Source organism: Petromyzon marinus, chromosome 38, assembly GCF_048934315.1.
Source record: "Petromyzon marinus isolate PM22_M1 ecotype Great Lakes invasive population chromosome 38, UKy_Petmar_22M1.pri1.0, whole genome shotgun sequence".
Classification (NCBI taxonomy): domain Eukaryota; kingdom Metazoa; phylum Chordata; class Hyperoartia; order Petromyzontiformes; family Petromyzontidae; genus Petromyzon; species Petromyzon marinus.
The window spans coordinates 828,860-853,343 of NC_133704.1; the positions used below are offsets into that span (position 1 = coordinate 828,860).

Here is a 24,484-nt window from a genome sequence, read left to right on the forward strand (position 1 = left end):
ACGCTGCCAAGCTTAGCAGTGTTCATTGAAGCGCTGTCGTCCCGACAGTTATGTTCCTTCACCTAAAGAAGGCTACTTGTGTTGTGGCCGAAACGTCGTGAGAATTTTATTTTATTATTTTATTTTTATTATTTTATTTCCATTCTACGTGACTTCACCGAAATAACCAAGAAGATCTGAATATGAATTAGAGGCAAGCAGGGCCAGGGATATTTTTTGTCAGTGTGACGACGTTAGTGGCACAATCGAGATAAATTTGGTGATGACAACACGTTCAAATAATAATGACTCCAAGAATTCACTCATGGAGTCATCACGAATTAAAATCTGTAAATGTGCCCTCACTTCTAGATTGTGGCATCGCAAGCAGTGGTCGCTTTAAAGTGGTGCGTGACACGCAGTCGAGTAAGTCGACTGCCCGCACGCGTAACGGCGACCCCCAAGTTTCCCTGCAGTTCCTTTGCGGCGCTGATGAGACGCGAATTCCCAGAAGTCCAGAGGGCGTTAAGAGCCTCATGTCGCCTCTCAGCCCCCAACACTCGAGAGCAAATGACGGCCACTCCAACACGGCTCGCGGCGCACCCAGTCAGCAGAGCCAGGCCCTCCATTATCGCTGGTGTCGCTGTTCGTGTTCGCGTGATTAAGTATTAATTACCAACCGTGCAAATCATTCTCGTTTTGGTTCACTTAAGATGCGATTGCGTGCGTGTTCAGCGACGAGCCGTGGGAATTAAGTTAGCAGCTTGGGTGTGTTGCTTTACTACTGCAGGAGCAGCCGAAATATCAGTTTGTCTTTTAAAAAATATACGACGTATTTTCTCTTGACTGGGAAAAAAATAGTCAGTGTCTCCCTGATCAAACAAATTGTGACAAATCCACATTGCTTTGGGGGGGCTTGTGATATCCATCGGGCAGTCACTGTTGTCTTTCCACAAAGTGGTACCGATTTCATTGACGACAGGGGGATGATGAGTCAACCACTGTGCCTGCATTACACAACCTCACTCACCACCACTATGATCCTCACCACCACTATGATCCTCACCACCACAATCACCATCACCCTCAGGACTACCAACCACTACCACAAGAACAGTATCTACTAAATATCCCTCACTTCAGAATCACCAACACCACAATCTTCACCAACAGCATACTGTATCACTCACTGCATATATACCCCAAGAACCATCTCAGCTCCCTCACTGCCATCCCCCTGCCACCATCACTTTCACCAGCCACATGATCATCATCTTCATCATTTTGATTTAAAGCTTTCGTGACTGCAGGGATTCATATTATTGGTTCTTTCGGTAAAGTCACGTAGAAGGGAAACAATAAAATAATAAAAATATAAAACAATAAAATTCTCACGACGTTTCGACTGCAACACAAGCAATCATCAGGTGTGAAAACCACAGCAAGAAGATTTTCTTTACCGAAAGAACCAAGAATATCTTCATCATTCTCACCATACTCTCCATCATCCTCGCCATTACTCACCATCCCTGTCATTCTCACCATCAACCATCATCAGCACTATCCTCAACACGGCCACCACTATTGTCTCACTCCTCACTCAAGCGCCACACAAGAGAACACAGTGGCTCAGTGAAGCGGCACCACTGTATTTATATGTACACAGACATGAACACATTTCACCTCTAACCCTGAACGCAGGCTCAATTCAAGCACAATCAGAAAATTAAAGGGAGGCGCGAATCCGTGCAAATCATTGCATTGCAATTTTTTTCCATATCAGCACAATAAAAATAAAAAATAAAATAAGAATTACTCCACGTGTCCAGCAAGCCTCGCCGAGTCTCAAGACTAAATTTTAGGAAGATAGAGGTGCAGCACTACAAGTGCTCACTCACGCCACTGCTGGCAGAAGGGCCTTCACTCGGGGGAGCTCTGAAGAGAATGCCCTCTAGAGCTCTCTCCGGAGGGCCGACTCCTCTACGATGGCCCCATGTTTTGCAAGAGGTGGGAGTGCTCACACTATCCGCACGTGACCTGCCGACCGTGCTTCTGTGGCGAACACATTTGTACTGCTAGGTGGGCATAGCTTGGGGGATTTAAGAAATGTGCACCGTTGATTAAACTGCCGTGCCGAGAGATTGAACCAGGGGGTCCAGCGTGCTACCCATGACACGGCGGCAGAAGCAACCCCTTGCACTGGGCACGCGTTGCCCAGTTCATGCAGTTGGGGCATCCGTTTGTTTCACATTGAAGAAATCGGACGTCCCGAGAGTTAACCCATATGTGCAAGGGGATACCACTCAATAATAACTCCGCTACGCAGCCAAGTATGGACCTTCGGCAACCTACTTTCTGTACAGTCTCCAACCACAGGAACAGTCCCGAACTCACACACGTGCAGTGGCGTATCAGCTGTCGTGTGCGCAACGGGTCAGCTGCACCAGGGCCCATGGGCCGGAGGTGCCCTAACGCTTGCACAGGGCCATCTCGGCACGGGTGGTATTCCACTGACCACTTGCCGAGCTGAGGCAGAACTAAACTGTGACATCTGAATCTGATTCGGAGTCAAGCAGGGCCAGGTGTGGGGTTAATCATTTTTGTCATTGCGTACGACGTTAGTGGCACGGCTCAGCTTCTGCAGTGGAAAATCGAGCTGGCTCAGCATGGCCCCGGCGCGGCTCAGTTGTACAGTGGAAAAGAGGTGTTACATATAACACAGTGCAATGCAACACATATGAACTGTAACGTAACAGTACGACCCACTGTGTCCTGCAGTGACGCATTCATTACATTCAGAACAATAACCATCATTCGCCACTCACAGCGCTTTGCCAGGCTATGTGCACCTTGAGGCCACGTGAAGTGTCCAAGGCTCGCTGGTAAGTCACGGGACAGACCCAGGTGCTCTAGGTTGACTGACTTGAAATGACCAGCAGATGCACCACCTGTGCCCCCGACTATGCCAACGTGCTGTGTTTTAGACACCGGAGCTCCGCTCGTTGTTGTGAGCTTCGCTCCTCTAACCCTCCGCTGTTGTTGGAGGGCGACTACCTCCAACTGCCCAATAGCAGCGTCCTTCACGAGCGTCCTCCACAGAGGCCGATCTTGACACCGCGAGAACAAATCATCAGCATGTCCATTCAGCCCCATATCATCCTTATCACATCGGTCCATCTCTACTCTAGCCCGTGCCACGCCCGTTTAGCACCCTCTATCCGCCCAGATAAAAGCTGTTTGAGCATCCGGTGGCTGGGCATGCGGTGGCTGGGCATGCGGGCTACATGACCCAGCCAACGCAGCCTTGCCTGCCGGAGGAGCTCACCAATGGGACTTTGTTCAGATCTTTCAAGGATGTGTGAGCTCCTCACACAATCCAGCCTGCTTAAAAATACGATGGACCGTGGGCAGGCCAGCCTAATCACAGGTAAGGGGGAAGGAAAACAAACTAAACACAAGTAACTAAGTGTGCTGTCCTTCCCACGCACGGTGGGCAATGTACGGTGCGAAAGATGTTCCATTCGGGGGGGTCCACGTTTTGCAAGCATAGAGAGGAGGGCATGACATTCAGAAGCACACTTAAACACACAGATACACGCATACGCACATAACCGTATACTGTTGGGGCAAGTTCTGTTAGTGAGTAACTATTTAGGCTGGCATGGTACACGAAGGGGTGGTGGTGGTGGTGTTGGAGCCACACCTCGCTTTACATATTGCAGCGGTCGGTACTCATTTCGGCTCAGTCATTCTAGGAGAGGCTCAGGACAAGTTTAGAAAGCACCAGCCACTGATGATGCACACCGCTGTGCTAACCACAGTGGTCCAGTGATAACCACTGCACCACGTATCTTTCCACGCACACACAGACTACACAAGGCGTACGTACGTACACACGTGCAGTGAACACAATCCGATGAATGTGTACAATGGTAAAACACCATGATTTCGAACGGCTCGCGTTTCTGTTTTTAATATATTTGTTATTGTTATCCTGAATATTTAATCGGTTAAAATACGGTAAAAAAATCGGTCATTTCAGCTGACGAGCCTTACTCAGGTGCAAAGGGTCTCAATGCATTCCGGACGAATTAAATATTCATTAAATTCATGTAGTTTAAATATTAAAGTCTATTAAAATTACAGTTACCCACTGTCTCTCTATTCAGGATAACAGAGGCAAAACGCAAAGGCCTAACATTTCATGGAACATCGGAACATACATCCCAATAGCGACACCGATGCAGCACAAACACTCAGCAGTAGCGAGCGCAGGGAACACGATCCCAGTGGTAATGATCAGTGGCACGTCGGTGGTGGGTCGCCCAGTGTAACTCCGCACGGAGACCGAGGCTGACCACATCACTCTTACAGCGTTACCCATTCACACACACGAGAGTGATTCCACTCAAAGATCAACGAGTGGAAGTGTATTTCTTCTAACACGAACAATGGGTTAGCGGTCTCATAACTTGCCGAAAGGTCGACTTCATTCATTTAGGATGGGGGGGGGGCAGTAGTGAGCACGCTGTGCTGTGAACTGGTCCTGGGCTCCCCACTTGACCAGTCCGCATTGTCCAGCATGGTGTAGTATGGTCAAGCCGCTCCTGTGACCAACACGATGCGTATACACCTTCATCCAGCGGTGGATTGACAAAGGGCAAAGTATCAGTCAATTGACCCCATTGGATTGTTGAAGTTGTACAGTGAGATGGCTATCACGGTACACGACGCACTGTCACGGTACACGACGCACCGTCACGGTACACGATGCACTGTTACGGTACACGATGCACTGTTACGGTACACGATGCACTGTTACGGTACACGATGCACTGTACACGATGCACCGTTACGGTACACGACGCACCATCAAGGTACACGACGCACTGTCACAGTACACGACACACCGTCATGTCACACTTAAGAACTGTGGGACAGCAGCATTGTTGACTTTCACATTCCTATGACAGGGACCAATAGTATCCAGAGGAGAGCCACAGTTGACTGTCCAGCAATTTGTACATTTTTTCTTGGATAGACTGGGTCGAGCCTCAACTGGGAAATGGAACTGCCAAATTTTGTTCATGCCAGCCGGACTTCTTAATTTAGTGACATAGAACTGCAGTGACAGGAAATCTATCGACAACTGCTATCTCAGCAATTCATTCTTTGGAGAGTGTGTTTTATTGTTAAATCAAAGTGATTTCCTGCCCAAATGAGCATTGTGGCAGTGTTCATGTCCTGTTCACAGCACTGTGCCAGTAGCATGAATTCCACCTTCCCATGACAAGGGCCAGTCCATCCATAGGAAATCACTGTTGACTTCCCTACAAAGCGGTACTCGTTGTACTGACCCTAGCGGGAGGGACGGATCGGCCGAGTCAACCCCCAAGCAGGGATTTGAACTAAAAAATCTTCCGATGGCGAGACACCCCCTCTGCCACTGAGCAACCAGCTGGCCTGGACCAAAGTCTTCAGGGACTCCTCCGCCAGTGCGGGGAGGCGCGTAGCCGCTCCCAGTGACCCGCTCGCTTCAAGCGTCATCTAGCCAACAGCGCAGCCTCACATTTAATCCGGAGACGGCAACGCACGGCCTTGATGATTAACCGGCGCACCACAACGGCTTCAAACGCACGCGCTTCCCACTATGAATATAGCCGTGCCGCTGCGTTAGTGCATGGGCGCTTTCGTGTACGGGTCACAGAGCTGGGCTCTTAATAAGGCCATGAGGAAATGAGCGCCTGAGTAGAGTTGCACGTGGAATTCTACAGGGTGTTTGAAAAAGATGGACCCAATTTCAAAGCAGTATATTTCACGATGGCAACATGTTACAATTACACAAAATGTTAAAAATGGTTTAATGAGTTTTCAAGTTTTACTAATCATTTTATAAATGCTCTATGTTCCCTTCACCTGCTGTACGGACAACATTGAGACGATAGTTGAATTCGTCTCAAACGCCTCTCTTCTCACGTTTTCCTCTGAGGTGCGTGGTCGCCCTGTGCTCTTCCCCTTACATAAACAGCAGCCCATTTCCTCAAATTGTCGCTACCAACGACGAATGCTCTTTGACATTGGCGGATCAATGCCAAAACGCCTTCGAAACGCACGCTGCTCCGCAATTACGGATTCAGTTTTTCTGAACTGCGGGGTCACCATCTTGCGAATGACTGAGGCTAGGGGCTGTTTGTGCGCTGGGAGAGGCATCCAGCGGTAATCATTTGAAACTCTATGCTCCGCCCTCTCTATGCCCCGCCCTCTCTATGCCCCGCCCTCTATATGCCCCCGCCCTTTCAAGTGGTAAGAGTTTCATTCATGGGCGGTTCGTGGTTGCAAAGATATAGCGATTTCAAATCGGGTCAGTCTCTTTCAAACACCCTGTATTGCATGATAGGGTAACCTACTTGGGAGGTTCTGTTTATAACGTGGCACACAAGTGCTGTATGTGCCATTAAGAGGTAGTAATGGGCGGGACACGTGTGCTGGGTGGAGGAGCAGTCACTGGAGTGGCACCCAGAGGCCGGCGACCTCGGCCAACAACAGTGACAATTATCTGAACCAGTCCTAGGCCTCCCCAAGGTCGACTCAACCTCAAATTAGTACCTAGTGCGGTGTGTAAAAATCGCCACTAGGGAGACAAAGGTGGCCAGGTGTGGTGCTGGCCACCCACCCCCTCGTGTACCGTTACGGCCTTCATAGGTGCTTGCTAACAGCACTTTCCCCAACAGTCTGTTAAGGCTATACGGGGGATCTTTGTCTTTTTGTATGTATGTTGAACTTCTTTTGCACCGTGCGTAGCCAACCAAATGGGGGAAGGACAACAAACGGAACTGCTTGTGTTTAGTTTGTTTTCCTTCCCCCGCACCACCAAAGAACACGGTTGACTACGTACGGTGTGAAAGAAGCTCAACATATATACATCCAAACAAGTGCAGATGTTCCTTCAGAAGGGTCACGTTTCGCAAGCATAGAGAAGGGAGGGCATAATTGTGGCCGCGAAGACTTAGATCTTCGTATGTAATGACAGGCTAGGTAGGACAACTAAACACTGGTGAGACTGTAAGAGCCGTCTTTGGAGGTCAGCTACAACAGCTATGGGATATGGCAAAAGCATTGGCAAAGTGTGGTGGTGGCAACAACAGCACTGCTGGATATGACCTCGCAATTTCACATTCTGGTTATTATGATTTTTTTTATCATGCTCGTTTACCCAGGAAAGCCTCACGGAGTCTCAAGGCTCTTTTCAGGAGGGTCCTGCCAAGTTTTTGTAGTAAGAGGTGGTGCTGCTGTGTATAATATCTATTGTTTAATTTGCTGGTAAGTTTTCAGCATTGGGATGTTTTGGCCAATACCATTTACATTTTATGTTTTTCTTGCTATGGGAGGAAACAGGGAATTCTGGAGGGACCCATGCAGAACAGGGGGAGATCGTACAAACTCCACACTCAACTAAAACATATTTTTATTTTACCAGCTCAGGCCCATTGAGCTATATAGGTTTTTCAGAAGCGACCTGGCCACAAATGATCACTCAAAGAAGTGGCTTATCACGTGGAAATTTATAGCAGGCCAAATACCCTAAACAGCAAGACGCCCAAGTCGGTAAGTGAACGCAGGGGGGCCTTTTCGCTGCAGCCACCTTGCTTAGCTCTGGGATCCAGTGGACTGGACAGACTCGCCGCTCTCGGCGAGCTTCTCTCAACCTCGGAGCCAGCGATGGCGACGTCTGGTGGTGTCAACAAACATTCATCACGATGACCTCTTGAACTTAAACGACAACAACAGAAGCGTCCGCGCTCCGGGACCCATTGATTTGAAAACGCGCACGCCACTCGGTGACGTGCTTGGTGCCTGACGCATGTTCATTCCTGATCTTTGGGCCATGAGGAAATTGAAGTGCAAGTCAGTGTTGGTGCAAGCGTCGACACGGTGTTACGACTCGGCTCAAAACACAAAATCAATGTAACTCGAACGCGCGCCGCAGTCCGTCACTCACGCCTGCATAAAAATAATAGTTGGCGGGGAGGGGGGGGATCCATTTACCCCACTCAAATCCGAGCGAGAAATTACGACGAGGCGCCGGCGTTACCAACCGCGCCACCCGAGGCAGGCGGCTGTGAATAAGTACCTGCTGCGGCATACGGGCAAGCGCTGACCAGTGTCCAAATAATCCCCATGACACGAACGGCGTGGGGAGTCCCCTCATCCAGCAGCGGGTTAAGAAGGGCCACTCTGCTTGTGCGTGCCTCCCATAGGAACTACAAAAGGTGGCTGTGCACGGTGATGGCCACACCGCCACCTCATCACACCGTGTCAGCCTTATTAGGTGCTCATCAACTGCACTTTCCTCTACAGTCTGTATGACTATGTATGTATGTTGAACATCTTTCGCACCGTACGTAGCCAACCGTGCTAATCAAAGGTGCGGGGGAAAGACAACAAACTAAACACAAAAAACTGTTTTAAATAAATTCGTTTTCAATCTAGATCATTTAAAAGTGCATAGCTCAATCTTTGTTTTGCATGCATACAACTGTTGAATATTTCTGTAACTTACTTGCACTGTAAATTAATTACAATTACTTTGTCTGCAATTTTTGTTTCTTGTCATGTGATTGATTTAGCATTACAGTATATTTGCTTCACTGCTGTACTTTGATGCACGTGGTTGCTTTTGTCATGATGGTGACCCAGGTTACTCTTGCAAATTCTGGTCTCTTCAATGTCTCACTTGCAGGTTAAATAAACTAGACTCAAAATAAGGTCAAAAATGACTTCCTGCTCAAATGAGCACTGAGGTGGTGTTCGGCCCTAATTACAGTCCTATGGTGACAACTCCATAGTCCTATGGTGGGGGCGAGTCTGTCCATAGGACGACCACAGTTGGTTGTCCTATAAATAAACGATGGGCCAAGGCGGCCACCAACCAGAATTTGAATTTGCGACATTCCAATTGCGAGCCACCTGCTCTGCTGCTAAGCCACCTGCCTCAACCTGATGAAACGAGGAAGAGGTTCCGCAATGGTTCGTGGTGGCGAAGGGGGGAGGAGGCGTGCAGGGTTTGGCGTTGGCGTCGCAGCGCGTGGGTGTTCGCGGCTCGGCGATGAGAGAGACCGTGGGGTCAGATATCGGTGGAGCATCTGGCTCAGGGATTATTGTGCAGGGTCAGCAGGGATTGAGACTGGGATCTGATTTCCACACCGACAAGCGAAATGAAAAAAGGGAACATAAAAATAAGAGTGACGTAAATTCTGACAACAAAACGTACCGGCTGCGGCGCTTTAGTGCCTAGAGTGGTGGCGGCAACAGTGAAACAAGCCACGAGTTCGCCCGACGCGCACACAAACACCGCACGTGGCACCGCGGCTCCTACGCAGCTGCGGCGCGGCCCGGCGGCGGCAGTTCGCTGGGCGACACGTCGGGGAGCCAGCGCGGCCAAAAACAAAGCAGGCCGAGAGGATGGCCCCCGTGGAGATGGAGTCACCAATTCAGCTGCTGCGCGGGAGCAAGGCACGATTGCGGCATCGCGATCTTTAGGGATGGCGACGGCTTGGGTGAAGTCTGCATCCAGCAGTAGATCGTGGCTGACGATGATGATAACGACGATGAGGCCGTGTTTAGAACAAGATGAGCGGTGGATAGGTGTGGTTAATGGATTGGCTTGGTCGCACTGGAGGCAGAAGACGAGCATTTGGTTCCGAGTCTGGGTCGCTTGGGGACGAGGATTGGCTCGGCGCTGGCGAGGAGGAGGCGAGGAGGCAGCTCCAGCGTCAGACCCTGCACGACGACACGGAGAGCGGGAGGAACACAACACAAGTGAGAGGCACTCAGTGCGAGGGCTGAGAGCTAGGAGGCCAAGACGGTCAGACTCCCAGGATTGCCGTCTAGCCCTGGCAGCTTTAACAATCAATTCAACATCATCATCAGCCATGGTCAATCCACTGCTATATGAAGGCTTGCCCAAGCCATCGCCATCTCACGCGCTTCTGCGATGTAACACTCCACCCAGCACCTGCACACAAACTGTTTTCGTCGTTCCATCTCCTCGATGTAAGTCCTCTCGCACGCGTTCAATTCCTTGGCTGCTGCTCTGTCATTATTCTTGAACATCGGCCACGTCCCTTCTAGTGATGACGTGCCCTGTGCCTCGGCCCACTCACTTTTCTTCATGGTTTGGACGCTGCCTCTACCCTGCGTGTGTTCTCGAATCCACGTGCTCCTCTATCCTTCTCTCAAAGTAATTCCCAGCGTGTGCCTCTCCATTCTTCTCTGTGGACTTCTCAGTTTTTTGTTCAAAAATTTTCGGTCATGACCACGGTGTTTCTGAACCGTGTGTGACAAGCAGGCAGCACCAAGCACTGATTGAAAACTCTCTCTCCTCTAGGCCACATCGCTGTGCTAATTTTAATTGTGGAGTTCGGTTTTCTAAAAGCACTCCACCCTGCTCTCGTCCACCTCTTTATTTCGTCGTTTTGATTTCGGTCTTCAAGTCCAAAAAACAAAACAGTGATGTCGAAATGCAATCACACCTCATGCCGCTGCCCAGACGCAGTGGGCAGAGCCATGTTAAACAGACACGCGGTCAGTCATGGACAGAGTAAACAAAAGTTTAGAGCATGGGTTTCAACACGGACAGGGAGTCACCAGCATGGATGTCTGGGGGAATGGAGTTCCAGGCTATGAGAGGGCAACAGAGGCAAATAAGCGACCCCTCGCACTGAAAGTTGACTTGCGGCTTCAACGAAGCCCGGCCTGCTGGAGTGTGCAATGCCCCTTTGAGAAATCCACACAACTGTATTGGGGCTCGGTTGGGACTGTGAGCAGCCAGGCAAAAGTGTGCAGGCACCCACAGCTGCTCGGAGCCACGCGGTGCAGCCAGCGCAGAAGCGAGGAGACATGGGAGAGCTGTTCACAAGAGTAAGGAGATGAGATGGCAGAGATTTTGTGAAATACAAAAGGTGTAGCCAAAAGACAACTGAGTTGGATGTGGTAAGAGAGATGTAGATTAGAAAGACTTGAGAAGGATTAATTGGCTTTAATGGGTGTATTAAATTATTGAATTGAGCTGATCTTTGATGCGCCCATATTTTCTCATGAGTCTGGGTCGCCTGAGGCTGCTTGGGACCACAACCCTTTGCTGAGTTTGCTTGCGCCTAGCACCGCCACAATCATCACCAAACGCGGGATGCAAATGAATAGAGACGGCTAACCGCGCTTCACCATACACAACTGGTCCGTGCAGTGGAAAATTGATTCTCGGGCGAGCCTGCTTATATATGATCGCTTTATTTATTCCTGTAATGTTATTATTATTCCGGCTGGGTGGCTCTGTGGTACAGCGCTTGGAAGGTCGCAGCTTCAAATCGTGGAGCTGACTAAGCCCATCAAATTCATCGTCGTCATCATCATCGTCATATTATTCATCATCGTCGTCATCATCATATTCATCATCGTCATCATCCACCTTTCGAGGGTCTTCAAACTGAGTGCCACTTTGTGGAGTGTCAACAGTAGTTGTCCCATGGATAGTCTGCACCCTGCCATCGGAACGCGGCTTTTTCCACCACAGGTTCAGGGCTGCTAATGACACTACTATGACTACACACACACCGTACGCTTCGGCACGGGGACGTTCTGTGTTATGATTTAAAAAAATCAAAGCAGGATTTGGTAAAGAACTTCCCGTGAATCCTGCTGCTGCAGCCTCCCCACCCACCCAATTGTGTACATACAGCCTGGTCTCCAATAACGCCGCGTGGTGTTTTCAAAACGCGAATTGGATACAACGCGATTAATGTACGAGGCACAATGTTTGTATGACGCGGATGCGAACTGGACATAACGGGATTGAGTGAACGGAACTACGTCGTGCAAGTAGGAATAAGCAGTCGTACGGCTGCCGTGGCATAGCAACACACAAGGCGGGATGCTGCTGGATGCATCTAGATGCTACCCAAACGCATCAGTCTTTGTTCATCCTGCATACGCATCTGACGTGTTATTGCGGACTGTGCTTAACCCCACATCATGCATTATTTATTATAACGCGATTTTTACACAATGCTGTGTTCTTCAAGAACGCAACTGCCACCACGTTATCGGAGAGGAGTTGCACCAGCAAGTCAACCAATACTCAACGTTTTAAAACGATATTCAAGCCACGAGAAAGGGACGCCCCCCCCCCCCATGCCATCTCCTGCTGGCCATGGCCAGTCGGCATGGCCAGCATCACGAGCGTAGCCCGGCAAACAAATTCAGTTCCTGCTCGAGATTTGTATTCCCTTCATAGTATATACAGTAAATCCTTCGATTGCGAGCATAATTCGTTCCAGAAACGTGCTCGTAATCCAAAGCACTCGTATATCAAAGCGATAAGAATGGAAACTCAGATGATTCGTTCCACAACCCAAAAATACTGTATTCATATAAAAATGATTAATACAAAATACCTTTTTAGGTATGTATTATTTAGATTTAATATAAAGTAATCCAATTTATTAATTACATGTAATCGTGGCTGGTGTGAGGGAGACGAGAGAGAGGAGGAGGGTTATTGTGTAGGTCGACTTTCACTTGCAGTACAGTTACTAAAGAACAGTCACTACACTTGGACACAAAATACACACACACGTGGTCACAACACTATAGTACTGTAGTAAACAGTATACACGTGGTCACACTACTATAGTCCTGTAGTAAACAGTACACACGTGGTCACAACACTATAGTACTGTAGTTAACAGTATACACGTGGTCACAACACTATAGTACTGTAGTAAACAGTATACACGTGGTCACAACACTATAGTAAACAGTATACACGTGGTCACAACACTATAGTACTGTAGTAAACAGTATACACGTGGTCACAACACTATAGTACTATAGTAAACAGTATACACGTGGTCACAACATTATAGTACTGTAGTAAACAGTATACACGTGGTCACAACACTATAGTACTGTAGTAAACAGTACACACGTGGTCACAACACTATAGTACTGTAGTAAACAGTATACACGTGGTCACAACACTATAGTAAACAGTATACACGTGGTCACAACACTATAGTACTGTAGTAAACAGTATACACGTGGTCACAACACTATAGTACTATAGTAAACAGTATACACGTGGTCACAACACTATAGTACTGTAGTAAACAGTATACACGTGGTCACAACACTATAGTACTGTAGTAAACAGTACACACGTAGTCACAACACTATAGTACTGTAGTAAACAGTATACACGTGGTCACATTATAGTACTGTAGTAAACAGTATACACGTGGTCACAACACTATAGTACTGTAGTAAACAGTACACACGTGGTCACAACACTATAGTACTGTAGTAAACAGTAGACACGTGGTCACAACACTATAGTACTGTAGTAAACAGTATACACGTGGTCACAACACTATAGTACTATAGTAAACAGTATACACGTGGTCACAACACTATAGTACTGTAGTAAACAGTATACACGTGGTCACAACACTATAGTACTGTAGTAAACAGTACACACGTGGTCACAACACTATAGTACTGTAGTAAACAGTACACACGTGGTCACAACACTATAGTACTGTAGTAAACAGTATACACGTGGTCACAACACTATAGTACTATAGTAAACAGTATACACGTGGTCACAACACTATAGTACTGTAGTAAACAGTATACACGTGGTCACAACACTATAGTACTGTAGTAAACAGGATACGCTCGCACGGATGTTGACTATACGAGTAAGGCACGCCGACTGAGACCGAGCATGGGAGATGATTACCCACAATCCCGCAGCGAGAGAGAGAAGAACCATTGGCTCAGTTGTGATCACGTGACGCTCGGCAGACAAAGCGTATACTGTGTACGTACTGCTCGTATTGCAAGACATCGCTCGTTTATCAAATTATTATTTATTTTGAATTTTAGCTCGTCTTGCAAAACACTCGCAGACCAAGTTACTCGCAATCCAAGGTTTCACTGTATTTTTATTTATTATTCATCCGTGCACTCACGACCAAATCGTCGTCTGTTATATGACCTGTTACCACAGCCACCCCCCAGCAATTCTGTACATACTGAACCCATACCAGAGCTTGCGGAGGAGGCTGGAGATCGGACGGGGACAACTCCAGCAAATAAAGAGTCCTCAGTGGAGTATTGCAGCTGAAAGCACCGCCAAAGTTCCAACCTATACAGGCAGACCTCGCTTAGCCCAACCCCCCAGAACAGTGATTCGTTATAGTGCTCTTTCTCTTGAATAAAATATTTGCAATTGCCCTATCCTCCTTCATCTCCCGTAACACTCTCAGAATCATGGGAAAGGGGGGAGGATGTCCCCCAACTGCCCCCCCCCAATGACAGGACACAAACCACGGGACCCGGCATTCTCTGGCGTCGCAAACCAATCCACTGCTGGCTCAACGACTGTCCCACCAACTGCTTGAATACCTCTGGGTAGAGTGACCACTCACACCCCCAATCCACTCACACACCCACTACACACACTCACTACACACCCACTACATTCACTACACTCACCACACTCACACCCCCAATCCACTCACACACCCACTACACTCACCACACTCACTATACTCACACTCACTACACACACACTCACCACACTCGCACACTCACTACACTCGCACACTCACCACACTCACTACACTCACCACACTCACACACTCACCACACTCACCACACTCACACACTCACCACACTCACACTCACTACACTCTCTACACTCACTACACTCACACACTCACTACACACCCACTACACTCACTACACTCACACTCTTTACACTCACTACACTCACCACACTCACACACTCACTACACTCACTACACCCACTACACTCACCACACTCACACACTCACTACACTCACTACACCCACCACACCCACCACACACACTCACTACACTCACTAAACTCACACACTCACCACACTCACACACTCACTACACTCTCTACACTCACCACACTCACTACACTCACACACACACTACACTCACACACTCACCACACTCACTAAACTCACACACTCACACCACACTCACCACACTCACACACTCACCACACTCACACACTCACCACACACACTCACCACACTCACTACACTCACCCCACTCACCACACTCACCACACTCACACCACACTCACCAAACTCACCACACTCACACACTCACCACACTCACACACTCACTACGCTCTCCACACTCACCACACTCACACCACTCACTACACTCACACACTCACTACACTCACTACACTCACACTCACTATACAAATCTCTGCTTGATCCACCAACCCTTGCGTCCAAAGCTCTGGATGACAGGCATGTGCCACCCACGACATTTCCTTGACCAATGGTGTCCCTAAACCCTGTGGTGGAAATTCCACATTCCCATGCAAGGATCAGTCCTTGCCGTGTAACTACCGCTGTTCACTTCCCACACACGGCCCAGGTACCCACACCTGGGCCGTTTGTCGATCCGCTGCTGGATGAAAGTCTCCCTGTCTGCGACATGCAGATGAGTCACTGCAACCATACTTCACCACACCAATCAGTGAGGGTTGGCGAATGTGGGGGTGAGTGCAGAACAGCAGCAGGGTTTGCGGCACTGTCCTCTGCTGCACATGACGCCGACTGCACCCATTTTATGCGGTGCGATCACCCATCTGAGCATTATAATCTAGGCTCAAACCTGCTGAACTTCCGAAGGTCCGGTTAAACAACAAGAAGACACTGCGATGAAGCCTCCACTCGGCCGATGTGAACGCAGTGCGAACGACTTGAACGCAACGGCATTATTCACGCGTCAAATATCACGCGTGCACGCCGAGCATACGTCTCCATTCAGCCTAATTGGAAAACACAAAAATTAAATCTATTTATAGCAAGCGGTCGCCGCAAACGAAGTGATCCGTCTCGACGCCTTCCCACGACGTTGTGCAGAATTTACATCAACGGTAATGCCACCCGCAACTCTGCATGTCGAGGGAGGCTGTCCTGTGGGAATGAGGAATTTCCACCGCCGGCTCCAGCCTTGTCAAAAGCAATAAGACCTTCCAAATGTTTTTAAATATTCTTGATTCTTTCGGTAAAGTCACGTAGAAGAGAAATCATAAAATAATAAAAATATCAAACAATAAAATTCTCACGACGTTTCGACTGCAACACAAGCAACCATCATCAGGTGTGAAAACTACAGCAAGAAAATGTTTAAAAAGTGGCGGTTTTTTAACGTTAGCACCACGGAGAGCGATTTGACAGTTTGTTCAGATGGACGAGTCCATCTATGTTCGGAAAAGAGGAGGGGGGAGACGAAAAATAATGGATGCGGTCTGAAAGCCACCTTAAGCGTGATAAATGAATTAAGACCCGAAATGGTTGATCAAATCTTTCCAATGATTGCTAAGCCATAATCCATCTTCTCGGTTGAAATTGTCTCTGTGTTTGTATATTTGGATAGCCTCATGAACGAATCTCTCATGGTAGCCAGATGGCTTGCAAAGAACCTGTCTTGGAGAAGTTAATATCATGTGAGCCTACTGAATTATAACAGTGATCTGCCACGGCCGAGGTGTTGGTCCTACCGTGTTTTAGGTCTGCTTTGTGTTCACGAATGCGGTCCGAGACATGTCGTTTGCTTTCTCCAATGTAACTACTACCACAGAGGCAACTTAGTTTGTAGACAACAGGGTACTGTATGTCCGGAATCACATCTTTGACAGACAGAACCAGATCACGGATTTTATGTAATGTGTTGAATCGGACCTGGATCTTGTGTTTATTTAAGATTTTGGAGATCTTTTTTGTGATCCCCGCAATGTAGGGTAAAGTGATGGTTTTGAAAGGCTCCTCAAGAGGGTCCTTCTTCATGGTTGGAGTGATAGCTTTGCGGATTGTGTAGTCGGAATAACCATTAGCCTTAAGAGCTTGGTGTACGTGCTTGAGTTCACTGGCTATGTGTTCCTGGTCGGATATGCATTGGGCTCTATGGTGCAGAGTCTTGATGAGGGAATTCTTCTGGGATGGATGGTGGTGGGAATCCGGTTTCAGGTAAGCATCCGTATGGACAGTGGCTCATTGAACCATCAGATCTATTTTTATTAGGACATCCAAAAAAGGTAGCTTGCCATCTTTTTCGACTTCCATGGTAAATCTGATGGCTGGGTGTATGGAATTGATGTGGTCGAAGAATTGGTCTAGAGCAGGCCGGCTATGTGGCCAGATGACAAAAGTGTCATCCACGTACCTCTTCCATAAGGTTGGGCGCAGAGTGGCAGTCTGGATGGCGGCAGTCTCAAATTTCTCCATAGATGGACTCGTCCGAACATAGATGGACTCGTCCATCTGAACAAACTGTCAAATCGCTCTCCGTGGTGCTAACGTTAAAAAACCGCCACTTTTTCAATTTTTCTTGCTGTGGTTTTCACACCTGATGATGGTTGCTTGTGTTGCAGTCGAAACGTCGTGAGAATGTTATTGTTTTATATTTATATTATTATATTGTTTCCCTTCTACGTGACTTTACTGAAAGAACCAAGAATATGAATCCCTGCAGTCATGAAAGCTTTAAATCTAAATTTCCCAATGTTTGTTTGAGCGTAGAGAGGCTCGGATAGTCATTGTAAAAGCAATACACATATCCGCCTGCACATACGTGCGCCGTGTGATAAATGGTTCAGATTGGTTTTGCACTGAGCACTCATTGAGAAGTCAAAACTAGTTCCAAAATTACGTAACGTGACACAGGAGACATGGGAAGACGGCAAGCTCTTGGTACTCGGTAAGCCAAAATGGAGTATAGGATTGTGTTATAACCATGCTAGTCTTGGTCGGGAAGCGAATGTTGGTCAATCGATTTATCGCGCAGTGCGTGAACCGCAGACGGATACATTCGCAGAACCTCCACGTATAAAGATCCTCTGGGTAGCCTACAAAGGTTGCTGGGACAAGTGCTGTTAGCAAGCAACTATGAAGGCTGGCTTGGTGCCCAAAGGGCTACGTAGCCACCACTACGCCTGACAGCCTCTGTATACGTACACACACGCACGCCATCACTCTCTCCACAGAAGTTAGCCATCGAAGCCAGAGTCGTATTCTATCCTCCTCTGCAAATGAATCATGCTGGCACAGTCCTAAATGTCCACGAGTGCCGGCACACGCGGGGCACTTCATTTCCACGTCCAACTGTGCGCCAATTTAACTTGCCGCTGCCCGATTCCCCCCCCTCCCATCACGATTGTTATTGTTGTTGTGGCTAATACTGTCCACGCGTAGCCTGCTTTCCATGCACCGCTTCTCCTAAATGAGTCGAGCTGTGGACACAGCGAGGGTCCGTCTGCAATCACGGCATCTCCCTGTCGGCAGTGCTCTTCACGCGGGGCCTGTCAAAAAGTTCCGGGATGGTTTGCGCCGTGACTTTACGCGCGCATTCCTGCTCTGCGTGTCATCGATTCCATCTCTCAGTTCAACGAGGGTTTCATTCTACCGTCATATCGAGGGAGAAGCGCCCAGTTCCTACCGCACGTCCATGGCGCTAGCGGAGAATAAATAATTAAGCGAAAGTTTTGGAGCTCACTGGAATGAGCAACTTGTGTTTAAAATCAGGTGTGATGAAATACCATCCGGAGAGCTCGTCCCTCCCGAAGGGGAGGCCCATGCAGGGAACCAGACCGACGAAACCACGCAGTGTGTGCTCTACTTGCGCCGAGAACGAGCAGTGCTCCCCTCTGTCGACAACTCGTAGTCAATGGTGGCAAGTCCACAGTTACGTGTATAAAACTAAACTGTACACTCACACCACATACACACGTGACGCTATGCAGCCCAGTGCAGGAACAGTTTCCTGCCACGTTCGTGTGACTACGTTAAGGCCCACTGAGCTATATAGCTCATTTTCAGAAGCGACCTGGCCACAAATTATAGCTCAACAAAGTGGCTTATCATGTGGAAATTTATAGCAGCCAAATACTTGAAATGCATGTTTGGCTCCAAACGCATATATGCGTATGTTGAACTCTTTTCGCACCGTACATAGCCAACCGTGCTAATCAGAGGTGTGGGAGGACAACAAACTAAACACAAAAACTAACTAAACACAAAGAACCATTATTGGCCTACCACAAATTGGTACCACATTTACTGACCATGGAGGGAAAATAAATCAACCCCTTCATGATATTTTATTATTGTGCTTGTTTACCCACGAAAGCCTCATTCCTTTTTAGGAGCGTCCTGAAAATCTTTTATGTAATGTTTCAACAATAGGATATATTTTTGTCCAATACCAGTTACGTTGTGTGTAGCTTTTTAGAGCTATGGCAGGAAACCGTAAAAACAGGAGACCAATGCAGAACAGGGGGAGAACACACAAACTCCACGCAGAGAGGAACCCAAGTCGGAAATCGAACCCAGGATGTTCTTGCTGTAAGGTGGTTAGCGCCGCCACAGCGCCACGCTGCCACCCTACGCCCTCCCGATCCCGACAGCAAGTCAATCGCTTCAACTGCAGCGCCACCCCGGTCGCAGATCCCTTGACGAGGAGCCGGCTGAGTAACCAATTCACGTGAGGTTCGGGTGTCGAACCCGTGGCCCGGTCGCCTGGGGTCGCGCTGCTGTTGCGCACGCCCCACGGCGTGCGCTCCACCTGGCCACCGCGCCTGCCAGCCCCCAATACCGTTTCACGATCGATAAAGAACACGCAAAGACATCAATACCAATTTACCCCTCGGAAAATTATTAAGCGTGCAACGGATCCATTATGAGAAATTATCGAAGCTAAGCGCTGTAATGGAGTCGGAGACCCGTGATAAATCACGGACCGCTGTGCAAGCTATATAACTTATAAATATATACACACATATTGGCTATATAAATAACATACACACACTGACTCTATACATTACACACACACACCGGATAAATGAATTACATACATTATAGGCGCTCACTCGTAGCCGCACGCGATTTAAATGCTCACCACATAAACGATAAAGCCACTGCGAGTGCTGTCGGTGAGCACCCATCACGAGCACCCGTGGCTATCTCGACCCGGCCTCAGCCTCCCCTACGCTGACTCAGCATAACGTCAGCAGTGGTGTGAAAGTATTGGTCGTGAGCATCAGAAATGGAAGACGAAGGCGGTTGGGCATGCACTATGCTGGCCACATGAATCACCACCGCCTGTGTGTGTCACGGCCGGCCTTAACGGGTGCTCGCCAACAGCAAGTCGCAACTATCTATGCGTGTTTCAGAACACTGCACGCACGTCACACGCACGCGGCCGAGCGGATTGCCTCTGCTCCAGTGATCAGACACGGATTGATTAAAGAAAAATAATAAAAGATCAAAGAAAATAATGAAGTGAAATAAATGTTTTGTTGTTGAGAGAGAACAGGGCTGACATTTTAAACCATCTGGCCGCAGACAAAGGATCCCTGTGCAATGATACGACTCCTCGGCAAAGGCACAGAGCTGCAGGTGCCTGGCAGAAGGGCCTTCGCTGGAGGGAGTTCTGCATAGCTCCTTCAAATGGTATTGTTTTGGCCTACTCTGCCGCGTTGGCCAGACGCCTTGGAGAAGGTACCCCACGCTTTACCCCACCACACACAAACCTGTCCATCGACTGTCGTGTATTCATTAAAAATGCTGTGTGGGAGTTAACACAGATGTGCCATCGTTTCCTACTGCCGCGTCGGAAGTTCGAACCGACAATTTCTGGGTTGCAAATCCAGCGTGTTCACCTTTAATAATAATAATACTTACACTTTGTAACACACAGTATTTACTTACTCCCATATAGAGAGAGAACGGCTGAGAGTCGTGAGGAGGAACCAGAGACGAGCGGGAAGGCAGAAGCCACGCAATGAGCCGGTGCCAACAATTGCCCAAGCTCTGCGGTTCTCTATATATTAAGGTGTTAGGGAGAGGGATCCTGAGCACCCTGAGGAAACCCACGTGCACGAGGGGGAAACGCTCTATCCCATACAGAAGGAACAGGCGGAGTCCACATTTTTGCGGTACCGTCTTCTCCTGGCAAGCCAGGGTACGGCTCCTCGACGCGATCCACCAATCCTGAATGCTGCCTCCACAGCGCTGGATCACAGGCAGCCACACACACAAATATACAGCCCCAGTGACACCACGTTTGGAGATAGACTGTTGGGGGGAAATGCTGTTGAGGCCCGTACGGCGCTCCAGGCGATGACGTGGCCAGCATCTAGCACGGCCACCTTTGTCCTCACAGAGCTGATGTTTAGACACCGCACGGTACTCACTGAGATGATAACCGAATGATGTTTTGTTCACGCATAAACCTGTAATGTGTAGCCCTCTTGGGAATCCACTGCTGGACAAAGGCCTCCCCATGCAGCGTTAGTCACCGAAGTTCTCTGACCATGCTTCAACCACGCCGGTCAGTGCAGTTTCGCAAAGGCGGAAGAAGGAGATGATCGCTACTGACATTAGCTGTGGCCGAATATCAAACTCAGGTCGTCGGGTTGATGCACTAACCACCACACCAGTCTCCTACTCCACCAAGGCACGCGCACGCACGCACGCACCACGTACAATGTACACAAATGCACACAAAAGTCAGTAACGTAATTACCCAGGTCTGCGTTGTGATGACGGATCGCCTGCATCACGTCATTAGAAGAGTCATAAAGTAATGATGTTGCGCATTGAAACAATACGCACTTATCATCATCATCAGCAGCAGGAGCAAACACGAGAGCAGCACGGCCGCTCGTGATAAATAACGCAATTCCCGCTCGGAACAGCCCCACGGCCACGTGGTATTTCAAATGAGCTGCGAGCTGTATTATTGTATCGCGCATGACAAGATCATTCCCAGTCAGCTGTGTGTGGACGTAGTCCATGCTTCACAGCAGTCTGATTTGAGAACGTATCTGTGCGTCTTCCTCGATTGTGGAAACAGTGGCGCAGTGATTAGCATCACGTCTCTACGTATTGTGTGTATATGTCTGTGGTGTGAGTGTACGCTGTGTGTGTGTACAGTGTATGTATATGTGGTGTGAGTGTACACTGTGTGTATGCTGTGTGTATGTACGGTGTGTGTGTGTGTGTACGGTGTGTGTGTGTACGGTGTGTGTGTATGATGTATGTGTGTGGGGTCTTACCATCAGCCCCACCAAAACTAAGCACCTGCCTGGGTATTTTGTGCCACCAAACACTCCACCCCCTCAGCTCCCCCATTGGTGATGGAGCAGTTGTGGAGAGAGTGAAGAGTTTCCCACACGTGGGAAGTGTGCTTATGATCAGCTCCAGTTTGACAGCAGAGGTCTCACTCCGAATAAGTCGGACGGCATTATCTTTTCATCGGCTGCGTAAAGCTGTGGAAGCTACCTGGTCTGTCGCTCCGCACTAAGCTTCAGGTCTTCTCGGCCACATTCATGCCCTCCCTTCTCTATGCTTGTGAAACGTGGACCCTTTTAATGGAAAACCTGCGCCAGTTACAAACATTCAGGCTGGCCTGCCTACAATCTATCCTGGGTTTAACAAGGCTGGATTGTGTGAGGAGCTCACAAATCCTTGAAAGATCTGGACAAAGTCCCATCGGTGAGCTCCTCCGGCAGGCAAGGCTGCGATGGCTGGGTCATGTAGCCCGCATGCCCAGCCACCGCATGCCCAAGCAGCTTCTGACTGGCTGCATAGAGGGGGCTAAACAGGCACGACATGGGTTGGAGAAGAGATGGAGTACAGGAGGACGTGGAGCTGAGTGGACTTGCCAATGACTGGTACCAGCGGTGTCAAGATCGGCCTCCGTGGAGGAGGATCGTGAAGGACGCTACTGGGCAATTGGAGGCAGTCACCCTCCAGCAACAACGGAGGGCAGAGGAGCGACGCTCACAACAACGAGTGGAGCACCGGGTGGCTAAAATGCAGCAAGTTGGCACAGTAGGAGGTACAGCTGGTGCATCTACCAGTCATCTCAGTCAGCCAACTCATGGCACCTGGGTCTATCCCGAGACCTCCTGTCAGCGAGCCTTTGACACTTCAAGTGGCCGCAAAGTGCACCTGGCCTGGCACAGGCGCCACAGTGACGTCACCGTCACTTAGTGAATGGCGGGTATTGTGCGTGTACGTGTACGCTGCGTGTGTGGGGGTGAATTTTTGTCATTATCTTTGCATAATCGCGAGTTGAATAAATGACGGGCAAGTTCCTCCACCTCTCTGCACTCAATAACAGTATCGATGGGTAACACCACTGTTGCACTTGGTGGTGTAAAGCGTGGGTACTCCCACCTCCCAAGACGTCTGGCCGAGCGTGGAAGAGTGGCTCATGAACACCCTCGAGAGAGGGGCTCTCTAGAGGGGTTCTCTAGAGGGGCTCTCTAGAGGGGCTCTCTAGAGGGGTTCTCTAGAGGGGCTCTCTAGAGGGGCTCTCTAGAGGGGCTCTCTAGAGGGGCTCTCTAGAGGGGATCTCTAGAGGGGCTCTCTAGAGGGGTTCTCTAGAGGGGCTCTCTAGAGGGGCTCTCTAGAGGGGCTTTCTAGAGGGGATCTCTAGAGGGGCTCTCTAGAGGGATTCTCTAGAGGGGATCTCTAGAGGGGCTCTCTAGAGGGGTTCTCTAGAGGGGTTCTCTAGAGGGGCTCTCGAGAGGGGCTCTCTAGAGGGGATCTCTATAGGGGATCTCTATAGGGGTTCTCTAGAGGGGCTCTCTAGAGGGGCTCTCTAGAGGGGTTCTCTAGAGGGGCTCTCTAGAGGGGCTCTCTAGAGGGGCTCTCTAGAGGGGTTCTCTAGAGGGGTTCTCTAGAGGGGATCTCTAGAGGGGTTCTATAGAGGGGTTCTCTAGACGGGTTCTCTACAGGGGCTCTCTAGAGGGGTTCTCTAGAGGGGTTCTCTAGAGGGGCTCTCTAGAGGGGCTCTCTAGAGGGGTTCTCTAGAGGGGTTCTCTAGAGGGGCTCTCTAGAGGGTATCTCCAGAGGGGATCTCTAGAGGGGTTCTCTAGAGGGGTTCTCTAGACGGGTTCTCTAGAGGGGCTCTCTAGAGGGGTTCTCTAGAGGGGCTCTCTAGAGGGGCTCTCTAGAGGGTTTCTCTAGAGTGGCTCTCTAGAGGGGATCTCTAGAGGGGCTCTCTAGAGGGGATCTCTAGAGGGGTTCTCTAGAGGGGTTCTCTAGAGGGGTTCTCTAGAGGGGATCTCTAGAGGGGCTCTCTAGAGGGGATCTCTAGAGGGGCTCTCTAGAGGGGTTCTCTAGAGGGGCTCTCTAGAGGGGTTCTCTAGAGGGGCTCTCTAGAGGGGTTCTCTAGAGGGGCTCTCAAGAGGGGATCTCTATAGGGGTTCTCTAGAGGGGATCTCTAGAGGGGTTCTCTAGAGGGGATCTCTAGAGGGGCTCTCTAGAGGGGTTCTCTAGAGGGGTTCTCTAGAGGGGATCTCTAGAGGGGTTCTCTAGAGGGGTTCTCTAGAGGGGATCTCTAGAGGGGTTCTCTAGAGGGGTTCTCTAGAGGGGCTCTC

The 24,484-nt window shown here is 49.2% G+C and overlaps 1 protein-coding gene across 3 annotated transcripts in view; it reads right to left on the reverse strand.

The window, feature by feature from the left end:
• Nucleotides 1-1,612: 1,612 nt before the first annotated feature.
• LOC116950294 (kinase suppressor of Ras 2-like) overlaps nt 1,613-24,484 on the reverse strand; it is a 136,693-nt gene continuing 113,821 nt past the window's right edge. For all 3 annotated transcript variants that reach the window (XM_032968004.2, XM_032968005.2, XM_076072483.1), the window contains exon 21: nt 1,613-9,759. In XM_032968004.2, the coding sequence (XP_032823895.1) occupies nt 9,753-9,759 (7 nt within the window). In that variant the 3' untranslated portion in view covers nt 1,613-9,752. The remainder of the gene's footprint in view (nt 9,760-24,484) is intronic.